Genomic DNA, 26,733 nt, shown 5'->3' on the forward strand with positions numbered 1-26,733 from the left:
TTGTTTATTTTTTAGAATTTTTCTAATTATTTATTTTTTTATTGATTTTCTTTTATTATTATTATTTTTTGTATTTTCCCGCCGAGGGGACAAACCGGACCGGACCGGTTCGGCTGAGACCGAACCGGCCGTCGCCGTCGCGGGCGCCGGCGCCGGTTACCCTCTCTGGCGGGCACGGCATGCCAAAAACGGTGCGGTTTTGCCCATTTTCATTGGGGCATTTTTACAAACATTTGGTGTGCATGGATTTGTGTTTTTTGTTCTCAAGGCCGCGACTTTAGGCTCACCGTCAACGACCTTCCGGCGACTGTTCCGCCGTTCCACTTGCACCATCAACAAGCCCACATGTCCTATTATCATTCTAGTCTAATTTGGTCACTGTCGGACCTTCGCCGGCTGGCGAAAAACCGGTCTAAAAAACCTAACTTGCACTGTTTAAATTTTCATTATTTAGAACTAGAATCCTAAAACTAGCCGCCCTAGCCGTCTAAATCGGTTTAAACAACCATCAAAACATCAAATAAGGTCAAGGAGACTAACCTGAATGGCCTTACGGCCACGGCAATGCTCCGGCGAGGTAACCGGAGCTCCGGCGAGGGTGTTTACATGGGGGCCGACTCGGTTCATGCGTTTTTTAGGTCCAAAATGCAATCAAATCATATCAAAATGTTTAGAAACTAATAATGATCATCAAAATGTCAAGATTCGGCAATGAAATCACTCAAATATGCATATTGAGACCAAAACCAAATTCTGGAAATTTTTTATAAAGTTGACTATGAACGATTTTTACCTGATTTGTCCGTCAACCAAATGAATTTTTCGAAGTGATCCGCACCCCAGAGATCGTTCCTTGACACTTCCTCTTCCTCCCGGTGCTCTTGGATTCGCCGGAACAGGTTTGGATACGTCGGCCAAGGCTGATTTTCAGACCTTCGCGGTCAGCTTTTTCGGCTTGGCACGAGGAGGGGAGGTCATGGCCAACTCGTTATTCGCCGGCGCCCCGCCGTCTAGGGCGGCGCCGAACACTCACGGGGGGACCTCTGACCCTCTCTCTCTAGTTTTTTCTCTTTGATTTCGCTCCTTTCTCTCCCTTCTCTCTCTCGGGAATTTTGTCGAATAGTTTCCCTTCACGTTCTTCAGTTTTTCTTGTTTTTTTGTTCTTCGATTTTGTGCCCAAAAATCGTTGAAATGTTTGACAAAATGGCTGGAAATTTTTTAGCTGGACATTTTTCAGCTGAAAAATGGCTAAAATGGCTGGACAAAATGGCTGAAAAATGACCCCTACTAATTAATTCCCAATTAGTAGGGGTCGTTAACCGGTGCCAGCCAGACATTTTTCAGTTGGCCAAGCCGATCAACACGTGCTAAAATGGCTGGAAATGTTTGACAAAATCGCGGGTTTGAATTAGTTTTTATTTCTGGGTTTCTCGCGGGTTGTGGCCGTGTGAAGAAGACGATACTGTTCGGGTCGGGTCGGGTCGACCCGCCCAACCCGGCAGTTCCGATTTTGCTTAAATTCCCGAATTAAACTCAATTTCCACCAAATTTTCGAAATTCAACCTCAAAATTGAATTTCCCAGCATGTTCCGAACCCAAACATATAATTTTCCCCAATTTTTATTATAATTGTACCCAAGATTTTCTCATTTTTATATTCGAGTTAATAGGGTTTTGTTCAATTTGAGGTCTTAATGACCTGATTAGGAAAAATTGATGCCAAAATTGCATTACCCACCCCTGATTAACCCTAGAAATGATAGTCTCACATTTCGGCAATTTCATTTTGGGCACGATTCCCAATTTAGGTTCAAAATTCTTAATTTTCAATCAAATTTTGGGGATTTTTTTATTTTTATGTCAAATTGTGCAATTGGACTGACCATTATGCAATTAAAGGTCCCAGAATCAATTGTTGTGAAGACACTATGACCTAAAAATGTCTAGAAAAAATTTAATTTCATTTTTGGTTCAATTCGGGTTTAATTTTGCCCAATTTTGGGAAAAACATATACCTGATTGATATTTTCTAAAATTGACAATGTATTTATGAAATTGGATTAAAAATAAGATTAATGACTCTTTTTATGGAATTTTCTGATTCCATTTACTAATTTTCTTGATTTTCTTGCTTATTTTGACTAAAAGAAATAAAGAAAAAATGCGGAAAAATGATAAAAAAATTATTTCTTGGTTTAGAAATAGGTTTCTAGGCTTGGGCAAGATCCCTAGACCTAATTTTGAAATTTTTGAAAATATGACAAAAATGAGCTGAAAATTAGGTGTCAACACCTAGGATCACGATATGAGGTAATCGTTACTGGTACCCCATGCAAACGAACTATTTATTGTACATACAACTCAGCATACCTATCCAATACGAAGTCCTTTCGCACAGCCAAGAAGTGTGCTGACTTTGTCAGTCTATCGACAATCACCCAAATGGAATCATGTTCCCATTTCTACTCTAGGATTTCCAAAGGTCGCAACAATCCTCCGGACTTACAATGTTGCGCCTTCACTTACTGGTACGTCAGACACTTGGCCATGTGCTTAGCTATGTCTACCTTCATGCCATTCCACCAATAGTACTGTCTCAAATTCTAATACATTTTGGTACTACCTGGATGGATACTATAACTACTACGATGCGCTTCTGACAAAATTTCTTCCTTAAGTTCCGCATTCGTCAGTCACGTACAATCGTTCACGGAACTTCAATATCCCGTCTTCAGATATCTGGAAGTCCGGCTTTCTTTTGGTATCATCCATTTCCAGAATCCTTTGGATTTCTTGATCCGTAGACTGTAAAGTCCTAATTTTAGCCTGGATCTCTAGTTCAATCCTTAGAGTGGCTAGCAAACTCGAGACTTGACTTCAAATCTAAATTCCGAGTCTCGCACTTTTTCTAACAAAGCCCATTCCTTGACCATCAAGTGTGCGATGCTTGACTTCCGACTCAATGCATCGGCTACCCAGTTGGGCTTCCCAGGGTGATATAAAATATCACAATCGTAATCCTTCAGCAATTCCATCCGCCGACGCTATCTCATATTTAACTCCTTTTGAGAAAACAGATATTTAAGGCTTTGATGATCTGTAAATATCTGAAATTTCTCTCCGCATAGATAATGTCGCCAAATCTTAAGGGCGAATACTATAACGGCTAATTCCAATTCATGTGTCGGGTAGTTCAACTCATGCGGTCTTAACTGTCTTGACGCGTAGGCCACTACTTGTCCATTTTGCATGAGTACACACCCCAGTCATTTCAACGACGCATCACTATAAATTTTGTATCCTCCGGGTCCTGATGGAATAGTCAACACCGGTGCCGTTGTCAATCTATGTTTTAATTCCTGAAAACTCCTTTCACATTTGTTGGTCCATTCAAACCTTGTTTCCTTTTTCAACAAATGTGTCAACGGTGTTGCTATTGTCGAAAACCCCTCCACAAAGCGTCGGTAATATCCTGCCAAACCCAGAAAGCTTCGCACTTCTGTTACCATCGTCGGTCTCGGCCATTTCATTACTGCCTCAATCTTTGTTGGATCTATTGAGATTCCTTCCCCAGAGATCACGTGTCCAAGAAATGCTACTCGATTAAGCCAGAACTCACACTTACTAAACTTAGCATACAGTACGTTCTCTCTTAAAGTCTGCAAAACTTTGCTCAAATGAAACTCATGCTCCACTGGGCTCTTCGAGTATACCAATATGTCGTCTATGAAAACGATCACAAATTGATCTAAGAACTCCTTAAACACTCGATTCATTAAGTCCATAAAGGCAGCAGGGGCGTTCGTCAATCCGAACGGCATTACCGTAAATTCATAATGTCCATATCTCATCCTAAATGCCGTCTTCGGTATATCCTCTCTCCTAATCCTCAATTGATGATATCCCGTTCTCAAATCAATTTTAGAAAATATCGAAGTCCCTTGTAATTGATCAAACAAATCATTTATCCTTGGCAGGGGATATTTATTTTTTATCATCATTGATTTAGCTGCCTATAATCGATGCATAACCTCAACGATCCATCTTTCTTCCTCACAAATAAAACTGGCGCTCCCCATGGAGACGCACTCGGACGAATAAATCCTTTGTCCAATAACTCTTGCATTTGCACCTTTAACTCTTTTAATTCTGACAACGACATTCTATAAGGTGCCTTCGAGATTGGCTCAGTTCCAGGGGCCAACTCGATTACAAACTCTACTTCTCTTTCTAGTGGCAATCCCGGCAATTCATGAGGAAAGACATCGGGATAATCGCACACCACGGCTATATCCTCTAGCCTCGGCTCCTCAGCCGTCGAATCAACTACAGCCGCTAGAAATCCTTGACATCCTTCGCTCAACAACTTAGTCATTTCTAGCGACGAAATCCATGGGATCGAGGTTCCTCTCGATTTCCCACAAATTTGAATTCTGGATGTCCAACAGGATTAAATTGGAATACCCTACTACTACAATCCATTACGGTCCTCTGTTTAGTCAGCCAATCCATACCCACTATCACATCAAAATTATACATGGCTAGAACCGATAAATCAATCATTTCCTGTCACGCCCCGAACCCCATCGAGCACGCGACACACCTCTTTGGTCGAATATCGCGATGTCCCAGAAAATCGCCGACCCAATTCATCTTATCAGAGATTTAAATCAATCAGCGAAAGCCACAAACACCCAGACAATAATTGACTAGGGGTACAAGGGAGAATAGACATTCATTACTTATCCAACTTTATACAATATCCACCAGTAAACAACCCATATCATATACATGCACACCGTACTATCAAGACTAGACACCACCGATGTCAAAAAGATCGATAGCCCGGGTACCCTATCTGCCAAAAATGGGACACCTCAAAAAACCTGCACTCAACCCCTACACTAGCCCCTACGCGCCCTAGATGGCGTCCACTCAGAGTTCGACTCCTCAGGACCCGAGTCGAAATCCCCCTGAACTGCCTGATCATCTGAGGACTCTGAGTCAGCCTCGATCTCAATCGGGTTGTCTATATTGCCCGACTCCACCGGAACTTCGACTCGCTCCTCCTCATCAGGCTCCTCCTCCGGCTCGTCCTCTGGCTCATACTCTGGCTCTCCCTCGGGTGCGTCCTCTGGTCCCATCTCTAGGTCTTCTTTGGGTTCTTCTTCCGGTGCCTCTTCAAGTTCGTCCTTAGGGTCTTCGTCTTCTGGTTCCTCCTCTGGTATTACCTCAACATCCACATCCATAGGGTCGTACCCTGCCTGTGACTCCTCCGGCTCCGGATCAAGTTCGGCCACGGGAGGTTCAGCTGCTGCAAGTGCGGCCTGATGTCTAAACTGCGCTAGACTAGTTTCCAAACTAGTCATCTCACCATCAGGAGGGGGTATGGCTGATGGATCCCAATCCCCAACTCCGTTAAAGGGGACATCAAAGCCACAGACGGGGCCAAACTCATCTAACCCGTCCCTGAACATCCAAGCTGTGTAGGAATGGGCTTGCTAAAGAGGTAGTCCTACGTCTATCCATACTACAGTAGTATGCTTCACCCAGGTCATGTTTTCATCTATCGGGTATTTTACAACATCATGGTCGGTGTGCATCGGGATTCCAAAACGCTGCGGCGGCGGTGGTGGAAGGTTCATGGCTCAGGCGGGGGTTCTGAAATTGTTGGTTGAAATAACCATGAGATCACGTCTCAATATGCACACACCCTAAACCCCACTTAGGCTATCACTTACCTCCAGACAAGTTCAAACACAAACACACTCAATGACCACATAACAGGCACACAATTTATACTTACCTGGGCTTTTCCTGCGTGCAACCTACACGTTAGCCACAATAGCACAATTTCCAATCACATGCACGTTTCAAATACATTTCACGCACTCGGACCTGCCTCATCACACTATTTTCACTCAACTCGCCAGTGACCCGTGTAATGGTACCGCCTCAGGTTCACTGCGACCATCTCATATTTTTCACTCAACTCGCCAGTGACCCGCGTAATGATACCGCCTCAGGTTCACTGCGATCATCTCATATTTTTCACTCAACTCGCCAGTGACCCGCGTAATGATACCGCCTCAGGTTCACTGCGACCATCTCTTATTTTTCACTCAACTCGCCAGTGACCCGCGTAATGATACCGCCTCAGGTTCACTGCGACCATCTCATATTTTTCACTCAACTCGCCAGTGACCCGCGTAATGATACCGCCTCAGGTTCACTGCGACCATCTCATATTTTTCACTCAACTCGCCAGTGACCCGCGTAATGATACCGCCTCAGGTTCACTGCGACCATCTCATATTTTTCACTCAACTCACCAGTGACCTACGTAATGGTACCGCCTCAGGTTCACTGCGACCAACTCATATTCACAACACTTCTTGGCCCGCATAATGGTACCGCCTCAGGCTCAACATCCACCACCTACGGCACAACCCGCGTAATGGTACCGCCTAAGGTTGACCGTCCTCCAGTAATATCGGGCATCGTCCCGCGTAATGGTACCGCCTCAGGACAGATCAATTCCCCGCGTAATGATACCGCCTTAGGGATTTTCGTAGCCACCCATACAGCATCACACACAATTTCTCACTCGTTCACTCGCTCAATTTACACGCTAACATGCCAATATACTAGCCGATCAAGTTTAGCCCGTGCACGCACCAAACCACACGCATTTCATATGCTCAATCCACACCCAATCGTGGCCAATTACCAATCAAATCAATTCAGCCCATGCGTGCACATAAAGATCCACATTTCAATCAATCAACTCATGATTACACAAACATACGAGGCCACCATCGGACTCAAAATCACAGCCATAATCATGAGTACAATTTCAACATTTCCAAGCTCATTTCAAGTCATAACTAGCATCACAATCCAGCCACCATACAATACACCAAACCGACACCATTTGTCCCTAAATCGAGCCAAATGCTCGTCGATCCAATCCACAATGTCCAGCACTTAACTCAGCCTCAAATCAGCCAATATCAATCCCAAATCAGTCCGCCAAGTTAACCCCTAAACAGGTCCTAAATAACCCCTAAACCGCCACTAATCGACCCTATTCACCCCTAATACAGTCTATTGATACCCGACATCCTAAATAGGGTTTAAGGGGCAACTTACTTGGAATCTAAGCTAGCTCGACTGAGGGAAAAAGGGGAGGCAGTCGGCAGCCACACGGCGGCGAACGGCGACGGCAAGCGGCTCGGCAGACGGCAACAGTGATGGCTGGCGGTCTGCTGGCCTTCCACGGCTGAATAGGACCGAAGGAGCTGGTGGGGGAGGTGATTCGGTAGGGGAAACAGAACAGGGGAGAGAGAGACGGTGAGGTGAGCGGCGGGGTGAGCTGAGCGGCCACGGCGGCGGCGAGCTGCTCTGGCGCGGCTGGTCTGGCTGGATGGGTGGGCGGCGGCGGCTGCTGGCTAGGCCGGACGGCTAAGGTCACGGCGGAAAGGGGTTGGTTCGGTCTGGAGGGGGAGAGAGAGAGGGTGAGGCCGAGAGGTGAGAGAGTGAGGAGAGAGAGAGAAAATGAAGATTAAATATGGTGAACACCAATAATTGGTGTCTAATCCCATGCCCAAATGACCATCATACCCCTCTCTCACATTTCCAATCAACGGCCAAGATTCATTCTTATCTTGAGATCAACGGCTGAGATCAAATCTTTTTTCAAAATATCCAAGGGTAAAATGGGAATTTCACAAAAAGTCCAAGGGCAAAATTGTCCAACAATTATCATTTCTAAAGTGAGGGTGAAATGACCAAAATGCCCTTCCCCATTTACACTTGGCCTTAATAAACTTCCAGGGGTAAAACGGTCATTTTCCATTTCTCACCGAAATTCGATTTTTCTGAAGGATTCGGACAAATCCGAAACTAACCAAGCTAATGACAACATCGTCCAATTATCCTGTCATGACCTTCATAATTTCCGATGCCTAAACTTGGTTTCTAATTAATGATCAAATTTAATTTACGTAACTTGAGCGTATCTCGAACTAACGGGTGGCTGTTGGGGAAATTCGCACATTTGACCCGTGGCTGATACTGAATCAAGCCACATTCAAGTTTACTCGGGTCGTGACGACCTCAGTTGTCACTTAATTGCGAGGATCGATCGCTAGTTCCGACGGGCGCGATCGTTTGGTATAGGTTTGGGGTCATTCGTCAATTCATTTCGTGGTCAAGCGGAATCACCCGCGATCCACTCGTATGACAATGGCGAACTGATCCCTAGCTATCCTTGGATCGGCCTACATTGGCTCAAAATGTCACCTCGATAATTTTCATGGTTGAAAGTCGGTTCACGATCGAGTTCTTTGGTCGCACGAATTTAAATCCCTAATTAGCCTTTCCCTAACGATTAGTATTCCCGAAGTGATCAATTCCGGGCGAGATCTTAACTACAAGCACGTCCATAAACCATTCATTTCATAAATCCCAAGTGGGTCGGATTTCAGAATGTCATAACTCTTCCCCCCTTATAAAAATTTCGTCCTCGAAATTTACAATTCAAACTAACTACTCAAACAATTGGGGGTATTGACGTTGCATTTGCTCTTCACTTTCCCACGTCACGCCTTTTGTCCCGTGATGTTCACAAACAACCTTGACCATCGGGATCATCTTGTTCCTTAAAACTCGTTCTTTCCGATCTTCGATCCTTATTGATTTCTCGACATACGACACCCTGTCGTCAACTTCTATCTCTTCGTAATTCAACACGTGAGTTGGGTCCGGTTCATATTTTCTCAACATCGATACGTGGAACACATTATGCACTTGCGACAAATTTAGCGGGAGTGCAAGACGATAAGTAAGTCCCCAATCCTTTCTAAAACCTCAAAGGGTCCCACATACCTCGGACTCAACTTCCCTTTCTTATCGAATCGGGATAATCCTCTCATGGGTGATACCTTAAGGAATACGTGATCCCCTACTTGAAACTCCAAAGGTCTTCGCCTTCTGTCTGCATAACTCTTTTGACGGCTTTGAGCTATTTTCAGCCTCTCACGAATTACCTTAACAGCCTCAACTGACTGTTGAATCAATTCTGGCCCGGTTATACTCCTTTCTCCTACTTCGTCCCAATACACGGGCATCCTACATGCTCTGCCATATAGCTCTTCAAAGGGCGCCATTCCGATGCTCTGCTGAAAACTATTATTATACGCAAATTCTGCAAACGGCAATTGCTCTTCCCACTTACCCTGAAAATCCAATACACATGCCCTAAGCATATCCTCTAAAGTCTAAATCGTCATCTCAGACTGGCCATCCGTTTGTGGATGGTAAGCTGTACTAAACTGCAGCTTTGACCCTAATGCCATCTGCAGACTTTTCCAAAAATTGGCGGTAAACCTAGGATCATGATTTGAGGTAATCGTCACCGGTACCCCATGCAAACGACTATTTATTGTATGTATAACTCAGCATACAGATCTAATACAAAGTCCTTTCGCACGGCCAAAAAGTGTGCTGACTTTGTCAATCTATCGACAATCACCCAAATGGTATCATGGTCTCTTTGGCTCTTTGGTAATCCCGTCACAAAATTTATAGTTATATGTTCCCATTTCCACTCTGGGATTTCCAAAGGTCGCAATAACCCTCCGGGCTTACAATGTTGTGCCTTCACTTGCTGGCACGTCAGACACTTGGCCACATGTCTGGCTATGTCCACCTTCATACCATTCCACCAATAGTACTACCTCAAATTTTGATACATTTTCGTACTACCGGGATGGATGCTATAACTACTACGATACGCTTCCGACAAAATTTCTTCTTTAAGTTCCGCATCGTCAGGCATGCACAATCGTCCACAGAACTTCAATATCCCGTCTTCAGATATCTGGAAGTCCGGCTTTCTTTTGGTATCATCCATTTCCAGAATCATTTGGATTTCTTGATCCGTAGACTGTAAAATCCTAATCTTAGCCTGGATCTCTGGTTCAATCCTTACCGTGGCTAGTAAACTCGAGACGTGACTTACTTCAAATCTAAATTCCAAGTTTCGTACTTTTTCTAACAAAGCCCATTCCTTGACCATCAAGTGTGCGATGCTTGACTTCCGACTCAATGCATCGGCTACCCGGTTGGCCTTCCTGGGGTGATATAAAATATCACAATCATAATCCTTCAGCAATTCCATCCACCGACGCTGTCTCATATTCAGCTCCTTTTGAAAAAACAGATATTTAAGGCTTTGATGATCTGTATATATCTGAAATTTCTCTCCGTATAGATAATATCGCCAAATCTTAAGGGCGAATACTATAGCGGCTAATTCCAAATCATGCGTCGGGTAGTTCAGCTCATGCGGTCTTAACTGCCTTGATGCGTAGGCCACTACTCGTTTGTTTTGCATGAGTACACACCCCAGTCCTTTCAACGACGCATCACTATAAATTTCGTATCCTCCGGGTCTTGATGGAATAGTCAACACCGGTGCCGTTGTCAATCTATGTTTTAATTCCTGAAAACTCCTTTCACATTTGTCAGTCCATTCAAACCTCGTTTCCTTTTTCAACAAATGTGTCAACGGTATTGCTATTGCCGAAAACCCTTTCACGAAGCATCGGTAATATCCTGCCAAACCCAGAAAGGTTCGAACCTCTGTTACCATCGTCGATCTCGGCCACTTCATTACTGCCTCAATCTTTGTTGGATCTACTGAGATTCCTTCCCCAAAGATCACGTGTCCAAGAAATGCTACTCTATTGAGCCAGAACTCGCACTTACTAAACTTAGCATACAGTGCGTTCTCTCTTAAAGTCTGCAAAACTTTACTCAGATGAAACTCATGTTCCTCTGGGCTTTTCGAGTACACCAATATGTCGTCTATGAAAACGATCACAAATTGATCTAAGAACTCATTAAACACTCGATTCATTAAGTCCATAAAGGCAGCAGGGGCATTCGTCAATCCAAATGGCATTACCGTAAATTCATAATGTCCATATCTCGTCCGAAATGCCGTCTTCGGTATATCCTCCTTCCTAATCCTCAATTGATGATATCCCGTTCTCAAATCAATTTTAGAAAACACCGAAGCCCCTCGTAACTGATCAAACAAATCATCAATCCTCAGCAGGGGGTATTTATTTTTGATCGTCACTTGATTTAGCTGCCTGTAATCAATACATAATCTTAACGATCCATCTTTCGTCCTCACAAATAAAACTGGCGCTCCCCATAGAGACGCACTTGGATGAATCAAACCTTTATCTAGTAATTCTTGCATTTGCACCTTTAACTCCTTTAACTCCGACAACGACATTCTATAAGGTGCCTTCGAGATTGGCTCAGTGCTAGGTGCCAACTCGATTACAAACTCTACTTCTCTTTCTGGTGGCAATCCCGGCAATTCCAGAGGAAAAACATTGGGATAATCGCACACCACGGCTATGTCATCTAGCCTCGGCTCCTCAGCCGTCGAATCAACCACAGCCGCTAGAAATCCTTGACACCCTTCGTTCAACAACTTAGTTATTTCTAGCGACGAAATCCATGGGATCGAGAGTCCCCCTTATGACATTCTGAAATCTGACCCACTTGGGATTTATGAAATGAATAGTTTATGGATGTGCTTGTAGTTAGATCTCGCTCGGAATTGATCACTTCGGGAATACTAACCGTTAGGGAAAGGCTAATTAGGGATTTAAATTCGCGCAACCAAAGAACTCGATCGTGAACCGACTTTCGACCATGAAAATTGTCGATGTGACATTTTGAGCCAATGAAGGCCGATCCAAGGATAGTTAGGGATCAATTCGCCGCTATCATATTAGTGGATCGCGGGTGATTCCGTTTAACCATGAAATGAATTGACGAATGACCCGAACCTATGTCAAACGATCGTGCCCATTGGAACTGGCGATCGATCCTCGCGATTAAGTGACAACCGAGGTCGTCACGACCCGAGTGAACTTGAACGTGGCTTGATTTAGTATCGGCCACAGGTCAATAATGCGAATTTCCCCAAAAGCCACCCATTAGTATGAGATATGTGCAAGTTATGTTATTTAGAACTTAGTCATTAATTAGAGACCAAGTTGGGCATTGGAAACTTAGAAAGTCACGACAGATCATTTGGACGATGTTGTGATTTGCTCGGGTAGCCTCGAATTTGTCTGAATCCTTCAGAAAAATTGAATTTCGGCGAGAAATGGAAAATGACCGTTTTACCCCTGGAAGTTTGTTAAGGCCAAGTGTAATTGGGGAAGGGCATTTTGGTCATTTCGCCCTAGCATTAGAAATAGAAATTTTTGAATAATTTTGCCCTTGAACTTTTTGTGAAATCCCCAAATTACCCTTGGATATTTTGGAAAAGATTCGATCTCGGCCGTTGATCTCAGGATAAGATCGAATCTTGGCCGTTGATTTGGAATGTGAGAGAGGAGCATGATGGTCATTTTGCCTTGGTCTAGACACTAATTATTGGGTTCACCATATTTAATCTCATTTTCCTCTCTCTCTCTCTCTCTTCACTTTCTCTCATCTCTCGGCCACCCTCCCTGTCTCTCGCCCTCCTAACCGAGACCACCCCTCCTCACTGTGACTGTGGCCGTCTGGCCTAGCCAGCAGCCGTCGCTGCCCTCCCGTCCATCCGGAACAGCAGCGCCGGAGCAAGTCGCCGCTCGTCGTGGCTGCTCGCCTCGCCCAGCCGCTCACCCCACCATCTTTCTCTCTCCCTTGTTCTACCTCACCGAATCACCATCACCATCAATATATTCAGCTCAGCCAAGTCCAGCGAGCAAACCGCTGCTCGCCGTCCGCCGAGCCACTCACCGTCGCCGCATGTCGCCGTGAGGCCGCCGATCAGCCGCCCTTTTCACTCTAGCCGAGCTAGCTTAAAGTCCAAGTAAATCGTCCCCTAAACCCTATTTAGGATATCGGGTATCGATAGACACAATTAGGGGCAAAATCGGGTTAATTAGTGACGGTTTAGGGGTTAATTAGTGGCCGTTTAGGGGTTATATTGGTAGACGGATTTGGGGATTTGAATCGGCTGAATTGTGGGTGAATTTGTGATGTTTCGGGACTGATTTGACGTGGAGTTGAGTGCTGAAAATTGTGGCTCGTATTGATGAGCATATGACTTGATTTGGGGACTAAATGGTGTCGGGTTGGCGAGCCGTGTTGTGGCTGAATTGGGGTGGTAATTAGGGCTGGAAATGGACTTGAAAATGTTGAATTTTATGCCATGATTGTGGCTGTGTTTGTGGGCCCGATAGTGGCCTTGTATGTTTGTTGGATCGTAACTTGATTGATTGAAATGTGGGCCATTATGTGCATGCATGGGCTAAATTGAATTGATTGTAAATTAGCCGTGTTTGGGTGTTCATTAAGCATGAGAAATGTGTGTGGTTTGGTGCGTGCACGGGCCAAGTGTGATTGGCTAATATATTGGCATGTTGGTGTCGAGCAAGTGAACAAGTAAAAAATTATGTGGTGGTGTTGTATGTGTGGTGACAAAAATCCCTGAGACGGTATCATTACGCAGGGAATTGATCAGTCTTGAGGTGGTACCATTACGCGAGATGATACCCGGTATTACCGGAGGACGGCCAACCTGAGGCGGTACCATTACGCGGATTGTGTCGTAGGTGGTGGGTGTTGAGCCTGAGGCGGTACCATTACGCGGGCAAGATACACGGCCTGAGGCGGTACCATTACGCGGGCCACGAAGTGTTGTTAATATGAGTTAGTCGCAGTGAACCTGAGGCGGTACTATTACGCGGGTCACTGGCGAGTCGAGTGAAAAATATGAGATGGTCGCAGTGAACCTGAAGCGGTACCATTACGCGGGTCACTGGCGAGTCGGATGAAAATAGTGTGATGAGGCAGGATCGAGTGCGTGAAATGTAATTTGCATGTGCGTGTGGTTGGAAATTGTGTTATTGTGACTAATGTGCAGGTTGCATGCAGGAAAGGCCGAAGTAAGTATAAATTGTGTGCCTATTATGTGATGGCTGAGTGTTGTTGTGTTTGTAATTATCTGGAGGTACGTGATAGCCTAGGTGGGGTTAAGGGTGTGTGCTTATTGAGATGTGATCTCATGGTTGTTTCAACCAACAATTTCAGAACCCCGACCTGAGTCATGAATCTTCCGCCACTGCCGCCGCAGAGTTTTGGGATTCCAATGCACACCGACCACGATGTTGTAGAATACCCGATAGACGAAAATATGACCTGGGTTAAGCATACCACGGTAGTTTGGATAGATAGAGGACTACCCCTCTGGTAGGCCCACACATACACTGCCTGGATGTTCAGAGACGGGGTAGATGAATTTAGCCCCGTCCGTGGCTTCGATGTCCCCTTTGATGGAGTTGGGGATTGGGATACATCAGCCATACCCCCTCCTGATGGCGAGATGACTAGTTTGGAGACTAGTCTAGCGCAGTCCGGACTTTAGCCTGCGCCTGCAACACCTGAGCCCTCAGGGGCCGAGCATGATCCGGAGCCAGAAGAATCCCAGGCGGGGTATAATCCGATAGATGTGGATCTCGAGGTGATACCAGAGGAAGAACCAGAAGAAGAAGACCTAAAGCAGAACCTGAAGAGGCCCCAGAAGTAGAGCCTGAAGAAGAACCAGAGGACTTACCCGAGTACGAGCCAAAGTATGAGCCAGTGTATGATCCTGAGTTTATGCCAGAGGACGAGTCAGATGAGGAGCCAGATGAAAAGGAGCGAGTCGATGTTCCAGCGAAGTCGGGTGATATAGACAATCCGATTGAGATCGAGGCCGAGTCGGAGTCCTCAGAGGAGCAGACAGTTCATGGGGATTCAGATTCAGGACCGGAGGAGTCAGACTCTGAGTGGACGCCATCCAGAGGGCGCAGAGGCTAGGGTAAGGGCTAAGTGTAGACTTTTTGAAGTGTACCATTTTTAGAGATAGGGTATACCCAGGCTGCTTATCTTTTGATGTCGGTGGTGCATAGTTTAGATATTTGGTGTGCTTGTATATTATGCGTTGTATATGTGGATAGTGTATAAGTTTGGATGAGTAATGGATGTCGATACTCCCTCTTTGCCCCTAGTTAATTCTTGTCCGGGTGTTGGTGGCTTTCACTGATGTTTAAATCTCTGATAAGTTGAATTGGGTCGGCGATATCCTGGGACGTCGCATTATTCGACCAGAGAAGTGTGTTGCGTGCTCAATGGGATTCGTGGCATGACATCACTTGTTGATTTGGTATTAGAGCGAGGACAACTCGATCTAAAGTTGATCGAAGTCTGGAGTGATAAGGAGCAGAGACCCTGGGGTAGTAATCTAGGGAGACCTTAGCGAGTCATAGGGTGGGACCTTAGCGAGTCATAGGGTGGAATGAGCTACGCGTGCCTCCAGATTGTTTATTGTGATTGTTGGATGAATTGATTGTATGACGATTGAAATGCATGTGCGTCTAGACCTGGGGTAAGTGCACAGACCCTATTGATTTTGGCCTTATGCTGTGGCGATTGATTACCTGCTGAGTGAATTATTGTGTTAATTCACTGCCTAGGACTAGACTGGCATAGTTGGCCTAGGTTTCTAATTCCTGAGTGGAATTATAGTAGGTAGTCGAGTGGTAGAAATCGTGAGGATGAGTTCGCGAGGTAGAGGAACTGGGGGTTCATCCAGCTCACGAGCTCGACCTGCAGAAGATCCGAGAATGGATGCGGTCATGAGGACCCTAGAAGAGATTGGTAATTTGATAGGACGGCAAACTCAGGAAAGAGCTGCCACTATTTCCCAAGCTGCCGAGGCCGTTGTGGCCGCTATTGCTAATAATAATGGAAATAAAGAACAGGGGCAGGTGAATGTAAATAGACAAATGCACCAATTAGTTGAGCAGTTTCTGAAATTAAAGCCTCCAAAGTTTGATGGTAGAGGCGATCTTGAGGCTGCATCGCTTTGGGTAGAGGAGTTGGAAAAAGCTTTTGAGGTTTTAGGATGCACTGAGGAAGAGAAAGTGACTTTGGCGGTATACTAACTCCAGGGAAATGTAAGTGATTGGTGGAAAGCCACCAGAGGAAGGATATTCCCGGCTGGTACCGCCCAGACTTGGGCGATGTTTGTGGAAACTTTTAATGGTAAATATTTTTCTGAGAGTGCCCGGGAACAGAAATTATCTGAGTTTATGAGGCTACGTCAGGGGCAGAGGACAGTAGATCAGTACGAGGCTGAATTTGCCCGGTTGTCTAAGTTCGCCCCGAAGATGGTCGAGGACTCGTTAGATAGAGCTTGGAGGTTCCGAGACGGCTTGAAATCGGACCTTCGCAGCCAAATGATTTCATTGAATTTGAGAGAGTATAACGAGATTTATGATAGGGCTCAAGCGATTGAGCGGGACTTGGCCGATAGGGCCGCCGCTTCTGGGTCGAGATTTGCCCAGGGTAGGAACAACCGTCAATTAGAAAAAAGGGCAATGACGGGTAATCGACGTTTCGTCCCTCCTGCTAGAAGGAATATAGGGAAACCGGCCCGTTTTCAGAATGGTCCATGTCGAGTGTGTGGGGAAAGACATGGAAATGGACCTTGTCTAACCAGGGGCGGAGCATGTTTCAGATATGGTGGATTTGGTCATCACATAAGGTTTTGCCCCAACCTCAGGCAGAATAGATCGCCTGCATTGCCGCCATCCCGGAACGGGAACCAAACCGGAGCTGCCCAGACAGCTAATCGGACTAGGCCACAGGCGCAAGGACGGATGTACGCCATGGCCAGAAGAGAGATTGAGAACGCGCCAGGGGTTGTCACTAGTACGGTTTCTCTGTGCGATCATGTTGCGTACGCTTTATTTGACCCTGGGCCGTCACATTCATTTATATCTGAGCAATTTGTTGAGTTGACTGGTATAAAACCGCAGTTACTTGATGTTGTATTGTGTGTTACAACTCCCTTGAATGATAAAATGTTAGTCTCGTTGGGGTGCCCGAATTGTAAGATTGTGATTGGTGATAGGGAGAAAAGGATTGATTTGGCTGTTCTAGCCATGTATGATTTTGATGCGATAGTGGGTATGGATTGGTTGTCTAAGCAGAGAGCCATAATGGACTGTAGTAGCAGGGTGATCCAATTTAATCCTGTTGGACATCCGGAATTCAAGTTTGTGGGAAATCGAGGGGGACCCTCGATCCCATGGATTTCGTCGCTAGAAATGACTAAGTTATTGAACGAAGGGTGTCAAGGATTTCTAGCGGCTGTGGTTGATTCGACGGTTGAGGAGCCGAAGCTAGAGGATATAGCCGTGGTGTGCGATTATCCCGATGTCTTTCCTCAGGAATTGCCGGGATTGCCACCAGAAAGAGAAGTAGAGTTTGTAATCGAGTTGGCCCCTGGAACTGAGCCAATCTCGAAGGCACCTTATAGAATGTCATTGTCAGAATTAAAAGAGTTAAAGGTGCAAATGCAAGAATTATTGGACAAAGGATTTATTCGTCCGAGTGCGTCCCCGTGGGGAGCGCCAGTTTTATTTGTGAGGGAGAAAGATGGATCGTTGAGGTTATGTATTGACTACAGGCAGCTAAATCAGGTGACGATAAAAAATAAATATCTCCTGCCGAGGATTGATGATTTGTTTGATCAATTACAAGGGGTTTCGGTGTTTTCTAAAATTGATTTGAGAATGGGATATCATCAATTGAGGATTAGGGAGGAGGATATACCGAAGACGGCATTTAGGACGAGATATGGACATTATGAATTTACGGTAATGTCGTTCGGATTGACGAACGCCCCTGTTGCCTTTTATGGACTTAATGAATCGGGTGTTTAAGGAATTCTTAGATCAATTTGTGATCGTTTTCATAGACGACATAATGGTATACTTGAAGAGCCTAGAGGAGCATGAGTTTCACTTGAGTAAAGTTTTGCAGACTTTAAGAGAGAACGCACTGTATGCTAAGTTTAGCAAGTGCAAGTTCTAGCTCAATCGAGTAGCATTTCTCGGACAGGTGATCTCTGGGGAAGGAATCTTAGTAGATCTAGCGAAGATTGAGGCAGTAATGAAGTGGCCGAGACCGACGACGGTAACAGAGGTTCAGAGCTTTCTGGGTTTGGCAGGATATTACCAACGTTTCGTGGAAGGGTTTTCGGCAATAGCGACACCGTTGACACATTTGTTGAAAAAGGAAACGAGATTTGAATGGACCGACAAATGTGAAAGGAGTTTTCAGGAATTAAAACATAGATTGACAACGGCACCGGTGTTGACTATTCCATCAGGACCCGGAGGATACGAAATTTATAGTGATGCGTCGTTGAAAGGATTGAGGTGTGTACTCATGCAAAATGGACAGGTAGTGGCCTGCGCATCAAGGCAGTTAAGACCGCATGAGCTGAACTACCCAACGCATGATTTAGAATTAGCCGCTACAATATTCGCCCTTAAGATTTGCCGACATTATCTATGCGGAGAGAAATTTCAGATATATACAAATCATCAAAGCCTTAAATATCTGTTTTCTCAAAAGGAGTTGAATATGAGACAGCGTCGGTGGATGGAATTGCTGAAGGATTATGATTGTGATATTTAATATCACCCCGGGAAGGCCAACCGGGTAGCCGATGCATTGAGTCGAAAGTCAAGCATCGCACACTTGATGGTCAAGGAATGGGCATTGTTAGAAAAAGTGCGAGACTCGGAGTTTAGATTCGAAGTAAGTCAAGTCTCGAGTTTACTAGCCATGTTAAGGATTGAACCAGAGATCCAGGCTAAGATTAGTACTTTACAGTTTTCGGATCAAGAAGTCTAAAGGATCTAGAGATGGATGATACCAAGAGAAAGCCGGACTTCCAGATATCCAAAGACGGGATATTGAAGTTCCGAGGACAATTATGCGTACCTGACGATGCGGAACTTAAGGAAGAAATTTTGTCAGAAGCGCATCGTAGTAGTTATAGTATCCACCCATGTAGTACCAAAATGTATCAGAATTTGAGGCAGTATTATTGGTGGAATGGCATGAAGGTGGACACACCCAGGCATGTGGCTAAGTGTCTGACGTGCCAGCAAGTAAAGGCGCAACATTGTAAGTCCGGAGGATTATTGCGACCTTTGGAAATCCCAGAGTGGAAATGGGAACATATAACTATGGATTTTGTGACGAGATTACCAAGGAACCAAAGAGGCCATGATACTATTTGGGTGATTGTCGATAGATTAACAAAGTCGGTACACTTTTTGGCTGTGCGAAAGGACTTCGCATTAGATCGATATGCTGAGTTGTATGTGCAACAAATAGTTCGATTGCATGGGGTACCAGTGTCGATCACCTCAGATCGTGATCCTAGGTTTACCGTCAATTTTTGGAAAAGTCTGCTGACGGCATTAGGATCAAAGCTGCAGTTTAGTACAGCTTACCATCCGCAAACGGATGGTCAGTCTGAAAGGACGATTCAGACTTTAGAGGATATGCTTAGGGCATGTGTATTGGATTTTCAGGGTAAGTGGGAAGAGCAATTGCCCTTAGCAGAATTTGCATATAATAATAGTTTCAGCAGAGCATCGGAATGGCACCCTTTGAAGCGCTATATGGCAGGGCTTGTAGAACGCCCGTGTGTTGGGACGAAGTAGGAGAAAGGAGTATAACCGGACCAGAGTTAGTTCAACAGTCAGTTGAGGCTATTAAGGTAATTCGTGAGAAGCTAAAAACAGCTGAAAGCCGTCAAAAGAGTTATGCAGACAGAAGGCGAAGACCTTTGGAGTTTCAAGTAGGGGATCACGTATTCCTTAAGGTATCGCCCATGAGAGGACTATCTAGATTCGGTAAGAAAGGGAAGTTGAGTCCGAGGTACGTTGGACCTTTTGAGGTTTTAGAAAGGACCGGAGATTTAGCTTATCGCCTTGCACTTCTGCCAAATTTGTCGCAAGTGCATAATGTGTTCCACGTATCGATGTTGAGAAAATATGAACTGGACCCAACTCACGTGTTGAATTACGAAGAGATAGAAGTTGACGATAGGGTGTCATATGTTAAGAGACCAATAAGGATCGAAGATCGAAAAGAACGAGTTTTCAGGAACAAGACGATCCCGATGGTCAAGGTTGTTTGGGAACATCACGGGACAGAGGGCGCGACGTAGGAAAGTGAAGAGCAAATGCAACGTCAATACCCCCACTTGTTTGAGTAGTTAGTTTGATTTGTAAATTTCGAGGACGAAATTTTAATAGGGGGGAAGAGTTGTGACATTCTAAAATCTGACCCACTTGGGATTTATGAAATGAATAGTTTATGGACGTGCTTGTAGTTAGATCTCGCCCGGAATTGATCACTTCGGGAATATTAACCGTTAGGGAAAGGCTAATTAGGGATTTAAATTCGCGCAACCAAAGAACTCGATCGTGAACCGACTTTCGACCATGAAAATTATCGAGGTGACATTTTGAGCCAATGAAGGCTGATCCAAGGATAGTTAGGGATCAATTCGCCGCTATCATATTAGTGGATCGTGGGTGATTCCGTTTAACCACGAAATGAATTGACGAATGACCCGAACCTATGTCAAACGATCGTGCCCATCGGAACTAGCGATCGATCCTCGCGATTAAGTGACAACCGAGGTGGTCACAACCCGAGTGAACTTGAACGTGGCTTGATTTAGTTTCAACCACAGGTCAATAATGCGAATTTCCCCAAAAGCCACCCATTAGTATGAGATATGTGCAAGTTACGTTATTTAGAACTTAGTCATTAATTAGAGACCAAGTTGGGCATTGGAAATTTAGAAAGTCACGACAGATCATTTGGACGATGTTGTGATTTGCTCGGGTAGCCTCGGATTTGTCCGAATCCTTCAGAAAAATCGAATTTCTGCGAGAAATGGAAAATGACCGTTTTACCCTTGGAAGTTTGTTAAGGCCAAATGTAATTGGGGAAGGGCATTTTGGTCATTTCACCCTAGCATTAGAAATAGAAATTTTTGGACAATTTTGCCCTTGGACTTTTTGTGAAATCCCCAAATTATCCTTGGATATTTTGGAAAAGATTCGATCTCGACCGTTGATCTCAGGATAAGATTGAATCTTGGCCGTTGATTTGGAATGTGAGAAAGGGGCATGATGGTCATTTTGCCTTGGTCTAGACACCAATTATTGGGTTCACCATATTTAATCTCATTTTCCTCTCTCTCTCTCTCCCCCTCCCGACCGAGACCACCCTCCTCACCGCGATCGTGGCCGTCCGCCTAGCCAGCTGCCACTGCCGCGCCTCCCCGTCCATTCGGAACAATAGCCAGCGGAACCAGGTCGCGCCGCCGTGGCCGCCGCTCGCCTCGCTCAGCCGCTCACCCCACCGTCTCTCTCACTCCCCTGTTCTGCCTCACCGAATCACCATCACCCTTAATCTGTCCTGTTCAGCTCAGCCAAGTCCAGCCAGCAAACTGCCGCTCGCCGTCCGCCGAGCCACTCGCCATCGCCGCATGTCGCCGTGAGGCGGCCGATCAGCCACCCTTTTCACTCTAGCTGAGCTAGCTTAGAGTCCAAGTAAGTCGCCCTTAAACCCTATTTAGGATGTCGGGTATCGATAGACACGATTAGGGGCTAAATCGGGTTAATTAGTGATGGTTTAGAGGTTATATTGGTAGATGGATTTGGGGACTTGAATCGGCTGAATTGTGGGTGAATTTGTGATGTTTCGGGACTGATTTGACGTGGAGTTGAGTGCTGAAAATTGTAGCTCGTATTGATGAGCATATGACTTGATTTGGGGACTAAATGGTGTCGGGTTGGACGAGCCGTGTTGTGGCTGAATTGGGGTGGTAATTAGGGCTGGAAATGGACTTGAATATGTTGAATTTTATGACATGATTGTGACTGTGTTTGTGGGCCCGATAGTGGCCTTGTATGTTCGTTGGATCGTGACTTGATTGATTGAAATGTGGGCCGTTATGTGCACACATGGGCTGAATTGAATTGGTTGTCAATTGGCTGTGTTTGGGTGTTCATTAAGCATGAGAAATGTGTGTGGTTTGGTGCGTGCACGGGCCAAGTGTGATTGGCTAATATATTGGCATGTTGGTGTCGAGCAAGTGAACGAGTGAAAAATTATGTGGTGGTGCTGTATGTGTGGTGACAAAAATCTCTGAGGCAGTACCGTTACGCGGGGAATTGATCCGTCCTGAGGTAGTACCATTACGTGGGACAATGCCCGGTATTACCGGAGGATGGCCAACCTGAGGCGGTACCATTACGTGGGTTGTGTCGTAGGTGGTGGGCGTTGAGCCTGAGGCGGTACCATTACGTGAGCAAGATACACGGCCTGAGGCGGTACCATTACGCGGGCCACGAAGTGTTGTTAATATGAGTTAGTTGCAATGAACCTGAGGCGGTACTATTACACGGGTCACTAGCGAGTCGAGTGGAAAATATGAGATGGCTGTAGTGAACCTGAGGCGGTACCATTATGCAGGTCACTGGCGAGTCGGATGTAAATAGTGTGATGAGGCAGGATCGAGTGTGTGAAATGTAATTGGCTTGTGCGTGTGGTTGAAAATTGTGCTATTGTGGCTAATGTGCAGGTTGCACGTAGGAAAGGCCCAGGTAAGTATAAATTGTGTGCATGTTATGTGATGGCTGGGTGTGGTTGTGTTTGTAATTGTCTAGAGGTACGTGATAGCCCAGGTAGGGTTTAGGGTGTGTGCTTATTGAGATGTGATCTCATGGTTGTTTCAACCAACAATTTTAGAACCCCGGCTTGAGCCATGAATCTTCCGCCACCGTCGCCGCAGTGTTTTGGGATTCCAATGCACACCGACCACGATGTTGTAGAATACCCGATAGACGAAAATATGACCTGGGTTAAGCATACCACGGTAGTTTGGGTAGATATAGGACTACCCCTCTGGCAGGCCCACACATACACTGCCTGGATGTTCAGATATAGGGTAGATGAATTTGGCCCTGTCCGTGGCTTCGATGTCCCCTTTGATGGAGTTGGGGATTGGGATCCATCAGCCATACCCCCTCCTGATGGCGAGATGACTAGTTTGGAGACTAGTCTAGCGCAGTCCGGACTTTAGCCTGCGCCTGCAGCACCTGAGCCCTCAGGAGCCGAGCATGATCCGGAGCCGAAAGAATCCCAAGCGGGGTATGATCCGATGGATGTGGATCTCGAGGTGATACCAGAGGAAGAACCAGAAGAAGAAGACCTTGAAGCAGAACCTGAAGAGGCCCCAAAAGTAGAGCCTCAAGATGAGCCTGAAGAAGAACCAGAGGACGAACCCGAGTACGAGCCAGAGTATGAGCCAGTGTACGATCTCGAGTTTGTGCCAGAGGACGAGTCAGATGAGGAGCCAGATGAAGAGGAGCGAGTCGAGGTTCCAACGGAGTCGGGTGATATAGACAACCCGATTGAGATCGAGGCCGAGTCGGAGTCCTCAGAGGAGCAGACAGTTCAGGGGGATTCAGATTCAGGTCCGGAGGAGTCAGACTCTGAGTGGACGCCATCCAGAGGGCGCAGAGGCTAGGGTAGGGGCTAAGTGTAGACTTTTTGAAGTGTACCATTTTTGGAGATAGGGTATACCCAGGCTGCTGATCTTTTGATGTCGGTGGTGCATAGTTTAGATATTTGGTGTGTTTGTATATTATGCGTTGTATATGTGGATATTGTATAAGTTTGGATAAGTAATGGATGTCGATACTCCCTCTTTACCCCTAGTTAATTCTTGTCCGGGTGTTGGTGGCTTTCACTGATGTTTAAATCTCTGATAAGTTGAATTGGATCGGCGATATCCTGGGACGTCGCATTATTCGACCAGAGAAGTGTGTTGCGTGCTCGATAGGGTTTGGGGCGTGACACCCCTCGATTTACCACAAATTTGAATTCCGGATGTCCAATAGGATTAAATTGGATCACCCTGCTACTACAATCCATTACGGCCATCTGCTTAGCCAGCCAATCCATACCTACTATCACATCAAAATCATACATGGCTAGAACCGCTAAATCAATCCTTTCCTCCCTATCACCGATCACAATCTTACAATTCGGGCACCCCAACGAGACTAGCATCTTATCATTCAAGGGAGTTGTAACACACAACACAACATCAAGCAACTGCGGTTCTATACCAGTCAACTCAACAAATTGCTCAGATATAAATGAATGTGACGCCCCAGGGTCAAATAAAGCGTACGCAGCATGATTTCACAGAGAAACCGTACCTGTGACTACCCTGGCGCGTTCTCAATCTCTCTTCTGGCCATGGCGTACACCCGTCCTTGGGCCTGTGGCCTATTCTGATTAACTATTTGGGCAGCTCCAATTTGGTTCCCGTTCCGGGGTGGCGGCAACGCAGGCGATCTATTCTGCTTGAGGTTGGGGTAAAATCTTATATGATGACCAAATCCGCCACATCCGAAACATGCTCCGCCTCTGGTTGGGCAAGGTCCATTTCCATGTCTTTCTCCGCACACCCGACGTGGACCATTCTGAAAACGGCTCGGTTTCCCGATATTCCTTCTAACAGGAGGGACGAAACGTCGATTACCCATCATTGGCCTCTTCCCTAATTGACGGTTGTCCCTACCCTGGGCAAATCTTGACCCAGAAACGGCAGCCCTATCCGCCAAGTCCCGCTTAATCGCTTGAGCCCTATTATAAATCTCGTTATACTCTCTCAAATTCAATGAAATCATTTGGCTGCGAAGGTCCGGCTTCAAGCCGTCTCGGAACCTCCGAGCCCTATCCAACAGGTCCTCAACCATCTTTAGGGCAAACTTAGATAACCGAGCAAATTCAGCCTTATACTAATCTACTGTCCTCTGTCCCTGACGAAGCCTCATAAACTCAGATAATTTCTGTTCCTGAGCACTATCAGAAAAATATTTACCATTAAAGGTTTCCACAAACATTGCCCAAGTCTGGGCGGTACCAGCCAGGAACACCCTTCCTCTAGTGGCTTTCCACCAATTATTTGCATTTCCTTGTAATTGATATACTGCTAATGTCACTTTCTCTTCATCAGTGCATCCTAATACCTCAAAGGCTTTTTCCAACTTCTATACCCAAAGCGATGCAAGCTCAAGATCGCCTCTACCATCAAACTTAGCGGGCTTTAATGTCAAAAACTGTTCCACTAATTGGTGCATCTGCCTATTCACATTCACCTGCCCCTACCCTTGATTCCCATTATTATTATTGGCAGCAGCGGCCACAGCGACCTCGGTAGCTTGGGTAATAGTGGCAGCTCTTTCCCGAGTCTGCCGTCCTATCAAATTACCAATCTCTTCTAGGGTCCTCATGACCGCATCCATTCTCGGATCTCCTGCCGGTCGGGCTCGTGAGCTGGATGGACGCCCAGTTCCTCTACCTCGCGAACTCATCCTCACGATTTCTACCACTCACCTTCCTGCTATAATTCCACTCATGAATTAGAAACCTAGGCCAACTATATCAGTCTAGTCCTAGGTAGTGAATTAACGTAATAATTCACTCAGCAGGTAATCAATCATAATAGCACAATACCACCATCATTAAGGTAAGTGCACTTACCTCGAGTCCAGACGCACCTGCATTTCAATTGTTATAACAATCAACCCACTCAGCAATCACAACAAACAATCTGGAGGCACGCGTAGCTCATTCCACCCTATGACTTGCTAAGGTCTCCCTAAATTACTATCCCAGGGTCTCTGCTCCTTATCACTCCAGACTTCGACCAACTTAGATCGAGTTGTCCTCGCTCTGATACCAAATCAAACTGTGATGTCACGCCCCAAACCCCATCGAGCACGCGACACACCTCTTTGGTCGAATATCACGATGTCCGAGAAAATCGCCGACCCAATTCATCTTATCAGAGATTTAAATCAATCAGCGAAAGCCACAAACACCCAGACAATAATTGACTAGGGGTACAAGGGAGAATAGACATTCATTACTTATCCAACTTTATACAATATCCACCAGTAAACAACCCATATCATATACATGCACACCGTACTATCAAGACTACACACCACCGATGTCAAAAAGATCGATAGCCTGGGTACCCTATCTGCCAAAAATGGGACACCTCAAAAGACCTGCACTCAACCCCTACACTAGTCCTTACGTGCCCTAGATGGCGTCTACTCAGAGTCTGACTCTTCAGGACCCGAGTCGGAATCCCCCTGAACTGCCTGATCATCTGAGGACTCTGAGTCAGCCTTGATCTCAATCGGGTTGTCTATATCGCCCGACTCCATCGGAACTTCGACTCACTCCTCCTCATCATGCTCCTCCTCCGGCTCGTCCTCTGGCTCGCCTTCGGGTGCGTCCTCTGGTCCCATCTCTAGGTCTTCTTCGGGCTCCTCTTCGGGTTCTTCTTCCGACGCCTCTTCAGGTTCGTCCTCAGGGTCTTCGTCTTCTGGTTCCTCCTCTGGTATTACCTCAACATCCACATCCATAGGGTCGTACCCTGCCTATGACTCCTCCGGCTCCGGATCAGGTTCGGCCACGGGAGGTTCAGGTGCTGCAGGTGCGGCCTGATGTCCAGACTGCGCTAGACTAGTTTCCAAATTAGTCATCTCACCGTCAGGAGTGGGTATGGCTGATGGATCCCAATCCCCAACTCCGTCAAAGGGGACATCAAAGCCACGGACGGGGCCAAACTCATCTAATCCGTCCCTAAACATCCAAGCTGTGTAGGTATGGGCCTGCCAAAGAGGTAGTCCTACGTCTACCCATACAACAGCAGTATGCATCACCCAGGTCATGTTATCATCTATC

General features: G+C 45.8%; 1 protein-coding gene across 1 annotated transcript; it reads right to left on the reverse strand.

Annotated features, from left to right (window-relative positions):
- Positions 1-4,904: 4,904 nt before the first annotated feature.
- LOC130137219 (uncharacterized) lies at positions 4,905-26,411 on the reverse strand. The gene is made up of 3 exons (XM_056308025.1): positions 26,227-26,411; positions 25,516-25,532; positions 4,905-5,344 (listed from the first exon to the last, which is right to left on the reverse strand). Exons 1-3 carry the CDS (start codon positions 26,409-26,411, stop codon positions 4,905-4,907), a joined length of 642 nt encoding a protein of 213 aa, XP_056164000.1.
- Positions 26,412-26,733: the final 322 nt, after the last annotated feature.

Source organism: Syzygium oleosum, unplaced genomic scaffold (assembly GCF_021117445.2).
Source record: "Syzygium oleosum isolate NSW1041296 unplaced genomic scaffold, Sole_v2.1 Sole_v2.65, whole genome shotgun sequence".
NCBI classification, from domain to species: Eukaryota; Viridiplantae; Streptophyta; class Magnoliopsida; order Myrtales; family Myrtaceae; genus Syzygium; species Syzygium oleosum.

Excerpts from the sequence above, each read along its gene's own strand:
- LOC130137219 (XM_056308025.1), bottom strand. The coding sequence starts at position 26,411 with ATGGATGTGGATGTTGAGGTAATACCAGAGGAGGAACCAGAAGACGAA.